General features: G+C 38.1%; 1 protein-coding gene across 6 annotated transcripts in view; it reads left to right on the top strand.

Annotated features, from left to right (window-relative positions):
* Window positions 1–13,264, top strand: part of Tnni3k (TNNI3 interacting kinase) — a 282,551-nt gene extending 269,287 nt beyond the window's left edge. For all 6 annotated transcript variants that reach the window (XM_015490511.2, XM_048814077.1, XM_048814072.1 and 3 more), the window contains 2 exons: window positions 9,371–9,450; window positions 12,732–13,264. In XM_015490511.2, the coding sequence (XP_015345997.1) occupies window positions 9,371–9,450; window positions 12,732–12,808 (157 nt within the window). In that variant the 3' untranslated portion in view covers window positions 12,809–13,264. The remainder of the gene's footprint in view (window positions 1–9,370; window positions 9,451–12,731) is intronic.
* Window positions 13,265–15,970: the final 2,706 nt, after the last annotated feature.

Here is a 15,970-nt window from a genome sequence, read left to right on the forward strand (position 1 = left end):
AAAAAAAAAAAAAAAAAAAAAAAAAAAAAAAAGAGAGAGAGAGACAGAAAGAAAGAAAGAAACCTAGCTGGGTATGTGACTCAATGGTTATAACTCCTCTTACAAAAAATAAATAAATAAAAAATTGACAACACAATAATGCTACAAATCAAAATCTGATCGGATACAATGAAAAGAACACAATGTCACTCCTTTGATACTTCCTACCAAAGATGCATGATTTAAATCTAATCACCAGGAAACCTCAGATAAAACCAAATTGAAGGGCATTCTGCAAAATTACTGGCTTCTCATCTTCAAAAATGTCAAGGTTATGAAATTCTAGTAGAGACTGAGAAATTGTTCCAGATTGAAAGAGAGTAAAGAAACATGACAACTAAATGCAACTTATGATTCTGAATTGGAACCTTTTGCTGTGAGGACTATTATTGAGATAATTGGCAAAACTTGAATGAGGTTGGGGAGTAGATGATAGAATCCAGTGATTGTATTGTGGGTATGTGGGAGAATGTTTTTATTTTAGGAATACATACATTAAAGTACTTGGGAAATAATGAACATCCGATTGGCAACTTCCCCTCAAAGGGTACAAGAAACAAAGTTGTACCAGTGTCACAACTTTTCTATACATTTGAGATTGCTTCCAAATGAAAGGCTTAAAAATTTTACATAATAATGACAGTCATTTGATTTCCTGGGTCTTTCCACGTGCCCCATTCAGCAGGTTGCTTCCAGCTCTTGGAAGAAGGGAGAGAGAGAGAGAAGGTCCTAGAAATACATTTGGAAATTGTTTCTAGAGCCAACAAGATTAACTGGGAAGAGCAGATTTTTATACTGCCTGGCCTAGGTTTGAATTACAGTTGTATGATCTGAGACAAGACAGACACTCTGAGCCTGTTTCCTCATATGTAAAATGGGTTGGTTCTTAGGTGTAACAAATATAATAAAGATTATAGAGCATCTGGTAATTTCTGGCATTTAGCAGGCGTTCAATGAATTGCAGCTTCCATTTTCACCTTTAAAATAAGAATAAAAGCCATCAAAGAAGACTAACTGTTTAGAATGCCAGATTATATTCCTGACTTCACCTTAACCTTGTTGTGTGCACTTGACTAGTTCATTTCACTTCTCAAGGCCTCAGTTTCCTTCCAGGTGAAGTGAGAGGTGAAAGGAGAGAGCAGTAAGGAGGCAGGTTTATGATTACCATTGCTACTCTTAGTTCTAAAATTTAAAATGATATTCTTTAACTTTCCCTTTTTTTAGATGAAAATACAGAAAGTGCAGATATAGAAGATTTTGCTATATTTAAAGGATAATTCTCAGTTTTAGCAGTTAAGGCATATAAAGTCCACCTCTTACTGGTTTGTACACCTGACTCATTTATACCTTCTTAAATTGGTGGGTTACTTGACAGGTGGTGTTGTTAGGTTTCTGTTGAACACATTAATAATTTATGAGCCAAGGAATTAGCACACAATTTAAGTTTTCTCTGCATTTTTTTTCTTATTCATAATTCTTTGCCTAATTGCTTTTTCCCTTAAAAATGGGGGAGCTAAGACCTTGGATATTTGCCTAATGGCTCAAACAGAACCATGACCCAGCTGCCAAGTCTTTCAGTCCTTTTATAGCCTAGGGACATTTGCCATTGAAAGAAAACTGATGAGTTTGATTTTCCTCAAAGAGATATTTTGTACTGACCTCTGGCCCCATTAAATGCTTTGGCTATCACCCATTCCCTGTAATAGGAGCAATAAATTCGTTTTAATTTAGGACATTTTCAAGTAGGGAATATTGACAAAAACAAAATAATGTTTTGACAACAACCAAAATGAAGTCATGAATAAATAACTACATTGAACTTAACTGATAAATTAGCAAAACTTATTCCCAAGAAAATGACTGGTCTGTTTCAAAATTAGGCCAAAGCTATTCCCATTTTTAATAGAAATGTAGTCTTGCTCTTTAAGCCAGAGGAAAGGTGAGCTGCATAGAAAGACATTTAAAAGCATAAAAAGGCATTTATCCTTTATGACAGCCTGCTTAAAATAGATCTATTTGTTTTCAGCTAAATGCCAAAAGAATCAGCCAGACTACTCTAGTAGCCTTCTGTATGGCAAGGCATTTATTTTCATGGTATAAATACCTTTATCAGGTATTTCAGCAGGCTTGTTTTTCAGATTTCTTTGTATTAGTTTCTTAGATTGATGTCACAGAACTGAAATTCTGGTTAGATGTTATCTGTATGGGTTTCCTTTTGAGTGAAAGAAATGGCTCCTAATTTGGAATATTCCTACTGAAGAAGCAGATAGGGGTGTAGGTGGCATTGATCCTTGTGCTAATCTTCTTTAGTTAGGTAGCATAATGATGACAGATGGCAAAAGGATCCAATAAACCACAAAAACATATTTGCAAAGGCCTTGGATGGTGTTGATTTTTGCTAAGTCCAAATGGCTAAATCTTTCAGGGTACAGGTAGCCTGAGGGCATTGTTAGCTGCATAAAAACTAATTGGACCAATTTAAATGGAAGAAAATTTTGCCTGAAGTCTTTAATCACACTAGTAACCTAATGGTTTTCGGTTCAGCATAGTCAGGTCTGTGTTTAGGAAGATGAATTCATGCATGCAGCTTATAAAACTCTAAACAAGATAAGAGCATTAAGGGGAATAATAAATATCTCAGAAACTTTTGTGTAGGTATATCCTATGTTTTAGAAATCACTGCAGGAAGGCAAGCAAGCAATCGTTGGTCAGAGGAAAGTATAATTTTTTTAAAAATCAAACAAAGGAAGACATGAGTAAGATGATTCTGGTTTTTGTTATGATGATAAGGAATGAAACTTCTTGATGAACTTGATGCTGATCTTTACATACAAAGGATCCAAAACTGTAATTTGTCACTTTAGTGGGTTCCCCGAGTAACAAAACAATAACTTGACACATGGTGTTACTAAAAGTAATGTGTTTCAGTATAGAGAATGGACTAAAACTGATGAAATTTTGTTCAAATTCTGGCTCTGCCATTACTGTGAGGGTTTATACAAGTTACTCAAATTTTCTGACTCTTTCCATCCCCAGAGAGGGGAGGTAAAATCAATACATTCCCAGATACCTCGGGAGATTTTGTAAAAATGTTATAAGCTAATCAATGGAAAAGTGTGAACAAGGTATGAAGCCCCCTTTTAAGTAAAGAAACCATTACCTTCCATTATGGAAGGTCTCTCTTTTATTTTTCTCTGTGTTTTGTTTTGTTTTGTTTTTGTACCAGGGATTGAACTCAGGGGCACTCAACCACTAAGCCACATCCCCAGCTCTATTTGGTATTTTATTTAGAGACAGGGTCTCACTGAGTTGCTTAGCATCTTGCTGTTGCTGAGGCTGGCTTTGAACTTGTGATCCAAGCCTCTGGGATTACAGGTGTGCACTGCCACTCTCAGCTATTCACTGATTTTAATTCCACTATTACTTTAAAGCCATGAACAATGCCTACATTTGCCATAATTCATCAAATCAAAGTTCCCAAGTCGCAATAGCCACAACCTAAAGAATGATTAAAAAAAAAAGTTTCTTTTGGACTATACACCCATTTGAAGTCTCCTTTGGAATGTAATACAGTCAAAAGCAATTATGGCACCAGTGAGTATTCTGAGAATTCATGAAGCCCACAGCCAAAACCATGATCCATTGCTCCAATACAGAAAGCATTTGGCAGGCAACAGTTTGGAAGCCACAATACTATCTGCTTTGGATGTTTTAAATGGGGCCATTTGGATTCATTGTGACACTGGCTGGTCCCACTACTCTGGGGAGATGGCACCAGAGTTCACCAGTCTCTTCAGAGAATATTTTTCTTATTTCTTCTTGTGCTTTGCTTAATGGTATACCATACTAGATAAAGAGATATTAGAGCATTCATTTTAGGGGACCCTCCTTTTTCCCAAGCACCACAACATGAATATTCTGCAAAACTTTCTGTTAAAAAAATGGTTGGATAGCATCTCTGGGCCAGTACCAGCCTTAAGCAGCCTGCCATTCATATCCTTAATGATAGGTTTATGAGAAAGAGCTTCCTCCACACTTTGCTCTGCTTCATCTTAGATGGAAGTATGGTTCTTTTTGTGAAATGGAGCACTAAAGGAGGTGGTTCCTTCAGGCATATAGCACAGTTCAGTTACTATTTCAAACGAAATGTATCTGGACAAAAAGCTACAAACACCACCCCTTAGTAATAGCAGTGACGTGTAGCCAGGTATGCCATAGCACGTATGTGAAAATCAGGCTTTCAGCCCTGGCCAGATGTCGAACACTTCAGATAAGGAAGATAAAAATCTCCTGCCAAAGTGGGCACTATGTAATCTCACTCAACCTTTCCATGCCAAAGCCAGTTCCCCAAGTCGACAGCTCACAAATGCCTTTTAAAGAATCATAGAATATAAGAAATAGAGGGACCTGGGACATCACATCATGGGACTTTCAGATGGTTGCTTAGATGGCTCTACTGAACCTAAGGCCAACAGGTGCTTCAGTCTTGACATAAAACACTTCCAGAGGTGGGAAACAGCCTGTTTCTGGGAGAACTCAATCTCTTTTTAGACATGCTTCACCTTAAGAAAAGTAGTGCTTTATTTTAATTCTTCCCCATGTCCAAGGCTCAACCTAACCCTGTAGATAGTCACCTATATAAGCTGACACAGACCTCAAGTCTGCTCTGGATATTCAGATGGTACAAACTCAGTCTAACCACTTGTCATCTGGCACAGACCACCTCTCACTCACAAAGCAGTCAGGAGACTGTCTGGTGCCCTGCTAGAATCCAGATGTGCCTTCTAGCCTACAGATTTCCCCTTTACCTTTATCTTCACCAAAAATAAATAAAGCAAATCCACATCATCTTCTCTTTTTTAGGGTTAGTTTCTAATAATCAGTACTTTTTCAAAGAGCACAGAAAACCTCTGTTTTAATCATTCTTCCTTGGAACTTTGCCTACAATGTGCATCCAATCACTGGCTTAGTTTGTAGGCTCTATTTGCCTTTGCTCTGTATTCTAGTACTCTTCTCATTCTTCATAGTTGTTTTGTAATCTTATGTATATACTTACTTATTTCTTAATGGATGTATTTTTTTACTTAATGCACTTTTCATGAGTTTCATTATGTCTGCATTAATTTTAGCCAACATGGTCTCATATTTTCATTAGCTTTGAACATCTTGGTATCTATCTTTGCCCAAGGTCGGTGACTCCATTCACAGACAGTGTGAACATTTTTAAGCAGGCCAATGTCTATCATAAGCCATAGCCTAATGAATGTTCACACAGAACTACAGGTTACATGTGGATTTGGGTGTGAACTGACCTAGTTAGCACACAGTCTACTAGGACATCTATGTCCCTAAAACATGGAATCAGACAGGAAATATTTTTGAAAATTTTGTTTTCTGCTCTTTATTTTAGATAAATTGTTCATTTCCTAGTACACTTTTATAATAGACAATGGTTGGTGATTATATTTATCTCTACATATACATTGCAGAATTAATCTAAATTGTTAAGCCTAAAGCACAAAACTTTCCAGTACTAAAATATGTCAATATAATATAGCAGTATTCAAAAACCCAATGTAAAGACTTCTTTGCTTCTTATAAGAGATAATTTTATTCCACACATGCAAAATATGAACTCACCCATAAAGAATTATATGTCATTTGCATATGTGCCTATCTGTGGTACACATCATCCTGTTAGAATAAAGAAGGCAATGTAGTTGATAAGCAATGTTGAAAACTGAAAAGTTGAGCATGTTCCTTACCTGCCATTAGTTCACATTTACTTTCTTAGAATCCCAGGGCAACTGCATTACTGGAACTGCCTTATTTTCACTCTCCACAGCTTTAGGAAACAGAGGTCCTGCCATCTCTCTTCAACTCTGGGCTCCTATGAAATTCTTGCTGAAGCCTGGATGGGTTGAGAACACCTAGTTCCATTGACCAGGGTCTGGTTTCTTCTATTTTGTTTGACCTGGGCATGCTCAGCTTCCAGCTAGTTCCATTCACCAGGGTCTGGTTTCTTCTGTTTTGTTTGACCTGGGTGTGCTCAGCTTCCATCTGCCTGTCATCCTAGAACAGCATTCCGTGCCAGCCTATGTGGCATCTCTTGGGCAGGAAGATTAAGTCTTCTGGAGTGAATCACATTCAGTAACTGAACAAACAATGCATCATAGAGGTGGGCTTTTATTCATAGGAAAGCAGATAGCCATTTTGGTGATAAAATATTTATTCCTCTTTTATCTTCTTGTTGCCAAGACTACTGCATATAGCACATTTCTTAAGAGGAGCTTGAGTGTTAAAGAGGTTAGATATATTAATAGGGAAATTTTTATTTTGAAAACATATATTAACATTTTATTGCCCAGAACTCATATGGTTTGCTATTAAATGTTTATTGAGATCACACTGTGTCATACTTTAAGCCAATACTTTTTCTTATTTTTATTCATTACCTTCCTCTAAGAAATAACATTCTTTATAGCTTAAGAAAGTGAAGGCAAAGATGCAGTCATTTTTAAGCTCAGTGAATTAATCAGTGTGAACTGATATTAACTTTCAAAAAAGTTTGACTTCTCTAAACGAACATTTTAGCATAACTTAATTTTATTTAATTGAACATACTTTTCTCTTAGCTATTTACCAAATACTGAGTAAACTTGATGGGGTCCAAAGATGTTAGCTGGGAGCTCTGATCTCCCTGAGCTGTCTGTGCAGTGGGGGTCACTAGCACACAAATGCAGATCATTCTATACCTAGGCAGACTCAGATTAGCACTGTGGTAGGAGCTCAAAGTTCTGGAGATGCAAGGAAGAGAACAAGGTTGATCCTGGCTGTTTTCAAAAGGCCTTCAAAGAATATGAATATGCTGAGTGTGAGTTAGATCTTGAAGGATTGTACATGCAGGTAGTATTTGTTAAGTATTTACTAAATGTCAAAACTGTTCAGGGCTTTAAATGTAATGACTTTTAATTCACATGATTAACCTTACTAGATAAATTGTGTCACAATTCCCACTTTAGAGTTGCATAACTGAGGCATAAAACAGTTAATAACTCTTCAAAGACCATAGATTAATAAATGATGGGCTCAGGATGCAAATTCAAATTATAACAAGAATGCTCATTCTTAATTATTACATGATGTTACTTCCTGTCATGGATAAACAAAATGTCAACAAGCACATTTAAGCAGGGGGAGCATCTTAACCATAGTATTGGTGAAGAGAATATTAGGAATGTTTAGAAAATTTGAAGTTGATTAGCATGGCTTGAACTTGGGGGGGTGAGTATTGAGGAATTATAGAATACAAGATACATGGAGAACACAAGGAGAAGTGAATGGCAGAGAGTTTGGAACATCGGCCTGAGGAACTGCAGTAATACCTTGTAGAGGGAAGAACTGATTGATTGGAGGGATGCACGACATTAGGAATCTATTAAGTAATCAATTCCTTGGAAACTATTTGTTGTGCTTCCCTGTGTGCCAAGCACTGTTCTCAGTGTTCGAAGTATAGAAGAGAATAAGAGAAATCAGGTCCTACTTGTGTAGGAAAATATAAAGAATGTGTAAGTAAACAGATAAATGAGCAAGATAATTTATGTAGATATAAAAGGAAAAGAGTAGAATAATATAATGTGATATAGAGTAACCATGGGCAGAGGAGTGGCCACTTTGGAACAGTTATCAGAGAAGGCTCACTGAGAAAGTGTCATTTGAATTGAGGCCTGAATGACAGAAGAGTCAGTCATGTGTGAAGGCAGGTCAAGGGTTCAGCAGAATAGCATTGGGGTTCATTAAAAAAAAAAAACGTACCAGGCAGATTTAACAAATGCAAAGGCTCTGAGTTGGGAAAGAACTTGAAGGGCTCCAGGGACAGAGAGGATTCTAGGAAGAAGTGCTTAGTAAAAAAAAAAAAAAAAATAGGGAGAAGGGTACAGGTTGAGGTTGGAGAGGTTGGCAGGGTCAGGACCTTGTAGTGGGGGCAAAAAGCATTTGCATTTTATTCCAAATGAAGTGGAAGCCAAGTTTTAAGTAGGTAAAGGCTTAGCCCATTTTATATTATGAAAAGATCACTCTGGGAAATATTATAGGTATGAAAAGAAAAGTGAAAGCAAAGAGATCAATTAGGATACAATTTGCAGAGTTCTAGACAAGAAAGAAATGATGTGGTCCAGAACTTGAAGGAGGAACAAGGTGAATAAATTAGATTGTTTTGGAGTCAGAGCTACAAGGACTTGAGAAAAGATATGAGAAAAATGAAGGCACAAAAGGTAAGTCCAAGAATTTTTGCTTAAGTGACTGCATGATGTAGTGCCAGTAACTGCAATGGAGAGAACAGGCTTGGATGTTGGGGATATGAGTTCTTCTATAGACATAGTGAGGTCATGTCTGGGGGCAAAAGGGGAAGCCACTTTGAAGATGGCAAAGGATGATGAGCTGCGAGAGAAACTACAGATATGAAATTAGCTGATTGATGTGAGTAGATATTAGGGTGAGGGGGTGAGGGTTTTAATACTTTCAGGTTTTGAGTCTGATGAACTAGAAAGGAAGTTACTCTAATAATAAATTGATAAAAGAGTAGGAAGACTGTGAAAAGAGAAGGATCAATTTAGAGCAGGAGGAAATACATATTCAAATAATGAATAAGTACATAGACTTTGCAATTGAAAAGTCTTGGGTTTGACTCCTAGATGAGCCATTTACTAGATCCTTGTAACCATATACTTAATTATTTCCATTTCCATTGTTTTCTTATCTGTAAATTGATATAGTGATAAGGATTAAATGAGATGATCCTATATAAATGCTTCACAAACAGGAATCTTGTAGTAAATATTATCACTATATCAAAATTGTCATTATAATAATAACAATATAATAATGATAATACTTCGTGGAATGTATTTCATTTATGTTAATTATTATTGAGAGGATAATGTTCTTGCTCTTAGTTCCACTTAAGTAAATATTGTAAGCAACTGAACCCAGATTTAGATCCAACATTCCTTTTTATTTTTATTGAATCAGTAAGGCAAGCTGGAAATTATGCTTTATTTCCATTGTACAGCTAAATAAACTGGGGCTCAGCAAGGGTGACAAGACCAAGGTTAGACTGCCAGGAATTGTAACCTTTGTGGAAGACAAGACTCACACCTGGATATGAATTACACCAAATAATTCTGAACTCCTTCCCAACACTTATAAGATAAAAACACCACTGTACCACTTTGTCATTTCTCTGGGATCTATGCTAAATGAATAAATTCTGTTTAATGGAAAATTTTTTAGCAAGTCAGCATAGCATGAAGCTCTTTCTCTAATTTTCCAGTGCTGGACCAGGCTCCTCTCAAGGCCTGTCTTTGGAGGAGGTGAAAAGAAGTTTGCAGTACTCACCCATTGACAAGTACGGTAAGTGGACAGACCCTCTAGGCTCATGAGAAAACCACCCCTAGGCAATGGCATCTACTCCTTCATGACAAGTGAGAAAACATAGTATTTTGTAATATCCAGAAATGAAAGATATTTTAAAATATTATAAAATCCTAACTCTAATCTTCAAGTCTTTTATAATTCTGCAGTTTACCTTTAAGCTTAATAATAAAATAAAATTAACCTTTGACCTCTCAAGACATTTCAAACATTTCATCATCACGTTATCAGGTCTGTGGCCTCAAAGCCCCACGTCATCCATAGATGTATATGAAGGAGAAGAAAAACCAGGAATGAGTTTTCATAATTACATTGTATCCCAGGAAAACTCTTTCCACCAACTAGCCACCCTCTGGTGACTGGTAAATATAGCCATTCCCTCAAAGAGCTGCAGAGAAGGCTGGGAGAGCCAATGGGCTCCATTTCACACAGGTCTACTGCAGAATGGATTAACACAGGTCTCAGAAATAATTAATAAAGTTCTGTGCAGGCTTCTGGAAGGCAGAGTACGCACAATCTCCCTTATCATCAGCTGCCATATTAATACATGAGGCCTGTGATGTCCTTTCTTCAACCTTAAAGCCTGAGAGGCTGTAGGAATTTTGGCACAATGGGTTCCTTTATTTATGGCAACTCACTTTGACTACATGAAGAACTGCATAAAATGTCAGCTAAAGAGATCAGATTAAGACAAGAGTTGTGTTTGAGAAAGAATACATTGGGTGATGTGTGCCTGCTTCTCTGACAGAGATGGCAGATATGGGCTTTGGAATCTTCACCAACACACCTCAACTGCAGTGTCAGTACCTGAGGTATCAGAAAGCATTTAAGAAACAAAGGAGAAACTTTGTTCTAGATAGATGCAGACACACTACCTGGGTAGATAAAGGAAGAAAATGTGCTTCTCATTCCCAATACATGTATAGCTGAGTGCTTTTCTTAAAAAAAAATAATAAAGTATTTATTTATTTATATATTTTTATTGAGATACTGCAGATTGAACTCAAGGGTGCTATACCACTGAGCTACATTCCCTACCTTTCATTTAAATTTTAAATTTTCATTTTGAGACTAGGTCTTGCTGAGTTGCCCAGGCGGGCCTAGAACTTGTAATTCTCCTGTCTCCTGAGTAGCTGGAATTTCAGCAACTGAGTGCTTTTTACATCCACTTCACAATATAATTAGCCAGTCCAGCAAAATATCTTTTTGAGGGGAAAATGTGCTCCAAATGTCACTACATTGCATTTCTTAATAGATATTAATAATGTCATTTCTTCAAGCCTCACAGATGTGACTCCCCAACCACTAAATACAGGGCATTCTTTGGGTGCTTTGACCAGAAGTCTTTCCTTTTATGGTAGAGTTTCAAGATGAAGCACCTCTTTAACTTAGAGAACTTAAGAGATCCGCTTCTTAAAGAGACAGAACTATAACAATTCCCAAGCTGGAAAAGACAAAGGACTTAATAATGCAAAAGTTGTTTTTTTCTATTCATATATGTACCAAGGATAAGAAAAAACATTAGAATAGTTGATCAGGGTGAGGATACCTACAGACAAAGAAGATATATTCAATATCTCTCACTAGAAATACCACATAATACAAGAAAGAACCCTTTCATTTTCCTTCATTTTCATTTCATATACGAAGTGTGGTATAACAGCGACTTCATGAGATGTTTCTTCCTTTCTCTCCCCCGCCCCTCTCTCAGAGCTAGAGAATTAAGGTCAAATTAAATGGCACAACTATTTTATGTGGAGATGTTTCAGTCTTTTCCTAAAGCCCTTGGTCTAGTTGCACTCCTCTTAAGCCAAGTGACTTCTTAGGTCACATGTTTGCCTTTACTCTCTGGCAATAATGGCATCAATAATAAATGCCAGCCTCCATGCCTGCTGATTTTGTTACCAATCCTGAAGGAGCGCCTGGCCACACTGTTGGGACGTATGTTCACAATCATATTTTCATTGGAGTCCTGTGGGGCAGGAGACACTGAAACATCACAGGCCAGTAAAACTACATGTGGCACATTGAAGGTTGATTACAGTAATAAAAGGATTACTAGCTTATTAAAGCATCAATCCATGCATGGAATGAAGTCACATTTTCAGCCCAGATGGGAGGAAATATTTGTGCTCCGTGATATAGATTTGGTTTTAGTCCACCTAGAGTTAAAATTCAGTGATGTATATCAGCTTGCCCTCATCTCATCATGCCCCACCCTGACCTTCCTCATATCTGACCAGACCTGTCCCACAAGAGGTGAGTGAGAGAGTCAACGAAGCATCAGCAGCAGCCGCACTTCCTCTGAGGAGAGTTTATGTGCTGCCTAAGGGATTTTGACAGAGACCTCTCTTATGAAAATAAATATGCCTACCCAACTGCATGTTGCTAGGTGGCTTCATAAAAACGTAGATGGCTGGGTTGCTCCTGAAATCTAAGCTATCAAAGGGGACAAAAAAACTACTAATGAATGTGCCCATTTTCACAGAATCAGTGAATGGTTTCCTTACTTCAGAACAGAAAGGCAGCAGCTTCCTGGTACATACCTCTCTGTTCTCTTAGACAGTGGCATAAAGTTAAGCCACTAAGCCAATCCCTTTGACAGACCCATGGATATTGCTTGAAGTCATCATTTGCCACTGGTATTTAGACTTAGGCATTGAGTACATTTGAAACTCAAGCTGTCAAGAAGAAAATTAAATACATACATAAATAAAATAGAGCCACCCTGCTGCACAGAAAGTGTCTTTTCTTTTTTTTCTAACTGCTATTCCCACCTCCTCTTGGGGGCCAACAGTGGTCTGTCACTTATTGATGTCAGACTGATGATTATCTAATGCACACTGACAATTTATAAGTCAATGCTATCATTTCTCCCATTTACAGATGAAGATACTGAGGCTGGGAAAGAATAAGTTAATAAAAGTCATAGAGCCTACAGATTTGCCTGACATGAGAGCCTGTTCTCATAGCTTCAAGATACACCACCTTCCTGATCTGTCCCCTGTTATACTCCAAATCCCAAATGTCACCTAGACAGCATAGCTCCAGATCAGACATCTATCAGTCATGTTTATCTGCTGTTTTCATTGTAAGTTTCAGGATTGTTTTATAGCTGCTCAGCAGCTTCTCTGGTCCAGACTCTGTTCACCAGATCCAGGAAAGCTGCCTGACTGCTGTGTGTTGCATTGAGTCAGGCTAAAAAATGGGGAGAGTACTGGAAGGCCAATAAGTAATAACTGAACTTCTTTCTGATGCAGGCTACGTGTCGGATCCCATGAGCCCAATGCATTTTCATTCTTGCCGGAACAGTGGCAGCTTTGAGGACAGCAGCTGACAGCATTTGGCATATACCTAAAAGGAGTTTTCCCCCACACTGACAGCAATGAGTCAAATCATGGCAGGCTTGCTCCCAATTATACTACTTTACTCTCTAAGGTCTCCTTAAATTGGCTTGTTTATACTGGTCCTACTTCATCCCTCTTCATGAGTTGGTTTTTGGGTTTGTGGTTAAAGAAGGAGATATAAAAGAACCAAGACAGAATATATATCAAGGATTGTTTTTCACTTTGTAAGTAAAAAAAAAAACAGTTTATTTTATAACTTGGAAATGGGGCCTCAGTCTGTGGTGGGCACTTAATAATTATTACATTTTCCTAGACAGAGTTATGTACACGTGTGTTTGAGAGGCCTGTGTTTGATTTCTTAGAATATTGGTCATTTTCTTATCTCACTATGTTACTTCTGGTGTGGAGCTCCATGATTAAAGATTCTTTGGTGGTGTAGAAAATTGCTTCAGATGTGTATTTTTATTACAACAATACTTCCACTGAGTATGTCTTCTTTCAGACATATTGGTAAAGAGCAATAATGACCTTCACATCAAAGAGCTTCCCAAAACAGAGTACTTAGTTTTTTACCCCCCTCCCCCCTTTTTATGTCATACCAAGTGTTCTATGCTCTACTTAGGCAACTTGTTGCTGTCAGTACTAAGATGCTCTAAATGCTATCTGCCCAGTTATGAAACCAGTCACCTGATGTAAAGCTCCCATTTATATCAGAATCTGGCACAGACCTAAAGTGCCTGCTCTCTTTAAGAAAGGTTCCAGCCAGAAAGACAGGAGTGCTTCCACCTGATGAAAGAGTTTTGCCACTAAAAGACAGACTTGGTTAAAAAGAAAAAGCATGGAACCATGAAAATTTAGTGATAATTACTGACCTCAACAAGATAAATAAAATTAGAAAAGGAAGATTTGGCCTCCTCTAAGTCAAGGCTTCTTGACCTTGGCCTTAGTGACATTTTGGACAGGATAATTCTTTGTTGTTGGGGGCTGATCTGGGCACTGTAGGCTGTTTAACAGCTTCCTGGCCAATACCACTTCCTGTGATAGATAATTTTATGTGTCAACTTGACTAGATTGTGGTCTGTCCAAGATACCTGGTTAAACATTATTCTACATATGTCCATGAAGATGTTCCCAGGAGAGAATAGCATTTGAACTGGTACACTGAATAAGGTGAACTTCCCTGCGCGATGTGAGTTGGCATCATCCAATCCACTGAGGACCTACATTGGGGAAGAAGATAGGATTCCCTTACTGTCTGATTGACTTATTGAATTGGAACATCAATATTTTCCTGCTCTTCTGCACTCCTGGTTCTCAGACCTTTAGATTCAGACTGGAATCTATGTCACTGACTTTCTAACTCTTAGATCTTTGAACTATACCAACAAACTGTGCAGGATTTCCTGCTTGCAGAAAGCAGATCATGGGATTTCTCAGCCACCATGATTATAGGAGCTAATACCATATAAGACATATACATGCATATTCATGTATATACATACATATGTACATTTGAATATACACATATATACACATACATATATACAGAGTTGGCCCTCTGTGTCAATGGGTTCCACAATGGAGAATTTGACTAACTATAGATAAAAAATACTTGAAAAAAATTACATCTTTGCTAAAGAGGTGCAGACTCTTTATTATTATTCCTTAAAAGATAAAGAATAACATGTTTGCATAGAATTTACATCAGATTATATATTATCTAGAGATAACTTGAAGTATACCAAAGAATATGCATAGGTTATAGGTAAATACTATGCCATTTTGGTGGGGGAGGTACCAGAGATTGAACTCAGGGGCATTTGACCACTGAGCCACATTCCCAGCCCTATTTTGTATTTCATCTAGAGACAGGGTCCCACTGAGTTGCTTAGCACCTCACTTTTGCTGAGGCTAGCTTTGAACTCATGATTCTCCTGCCTCAGCCTCCTGAGTTGCTGGGATTATGGGCATGTGCCACCATACCTAGCACTATGCCACTATGTATGGGTATACACAGAAATTCTTGAACCAATTCCCCCTGGATACTAAGGGACAACTCTCCATCTTATCTATCTATCTGTCTATCTATCTATCTACTATTGGTTCTGCTCCTTCAGAAAATCTGAACTAATATATTCCTCTGCAAATCATGACAATCAAATATGTCTTCAGACATTTCCAAATGTGTCCAGAAGGATGTAATTTCCCCTGGTTGAGAACCTCTGTTCTAAAGCCAAGGAGGACATAGAGGTATATAGAGCCTGCCTCTGATCAGCAGCATTTAGGCATATCTTCCTTCTTCTCCTCCTGAAGTCAGTGGAATACAAAGGAATTGGGAGGTTGAAGTGCTGATTGCTCTTTGGATATCTGTGTAAGCTCTTCTCTCCTTTCCTCCTGCCAATTAGAAATTTTGTGTGTAGAGGGCAATTTCTATCAAGAGAACAGCAACTCCACCTCTAAAATTCCTTTGAGCCTCTTCTTATGACCTTCAGTTTCAAAGTTGCCAGTCCCCACATGCTCTGATTAGCTTGTGGATAGCCCAGTGCGGGCCCAGAGATAGAAATTAAAACCTTCATACTTCCAACTAGATTTATCCCTTTTAAGCCTCCAGCCTTTTCATTTCCCTACCCAATTATTCTGGAGTCACAGGTACTGTATCCCACCAAGCAGGTTCCCATAGGGCTTTATAATAAGCAGAGCCAAGGAACCTGAGGTGACTGCTCAGGCCTAAACCCTCTGGCAAAGACACAGAAGGAGAAACAGAAGCTGGTTAAAGAACACCTGTCTCCATAGCTCCCCTTCTGTTGCTTTGCTCTGGCTACTCTAGGGAATGAGGCAGTGCCTAGCCTAAGCCAGTTTGGGGCTTAATCCTTTAATGAGCTGAATTAAAAAAGGAATACCTTAAAAGCCGAGGTAGGGGTGGCAAAATGGAGATGGTTTAAACTAAAAGAATCACAGCTTAGGCAATGCTGTGCCAAACATGTATGTAATCAGGACCATGGACAGTTCCAGGGTGAACCAGGAGTCCTCTCGCCAGTTCCCAGTGGAAGGGATCCTATGCAGAGGGAGGACTGTTTGCTTCTGAAATGCTTCTTTTTTTAGAAAGGGGGTTTTCTAGAACAGATTTGTCAAGCTCCCTTTCTTTGTTTCCT

Source organism: Marmota marmota, unplaced genomic scaffold, assembly GCF_001458135.2.
Source record: "Marmota marmota marmota unplaced genomic scaffold, marMar, whole genome shotgun sequence".
NCBI classification, from domain to species: domain Eukaryota; kingdom Metazoa; phylum Chordata; class Mammalia; order Rodentia; family Sciuridae; genus Marmota; species Marmota marmota.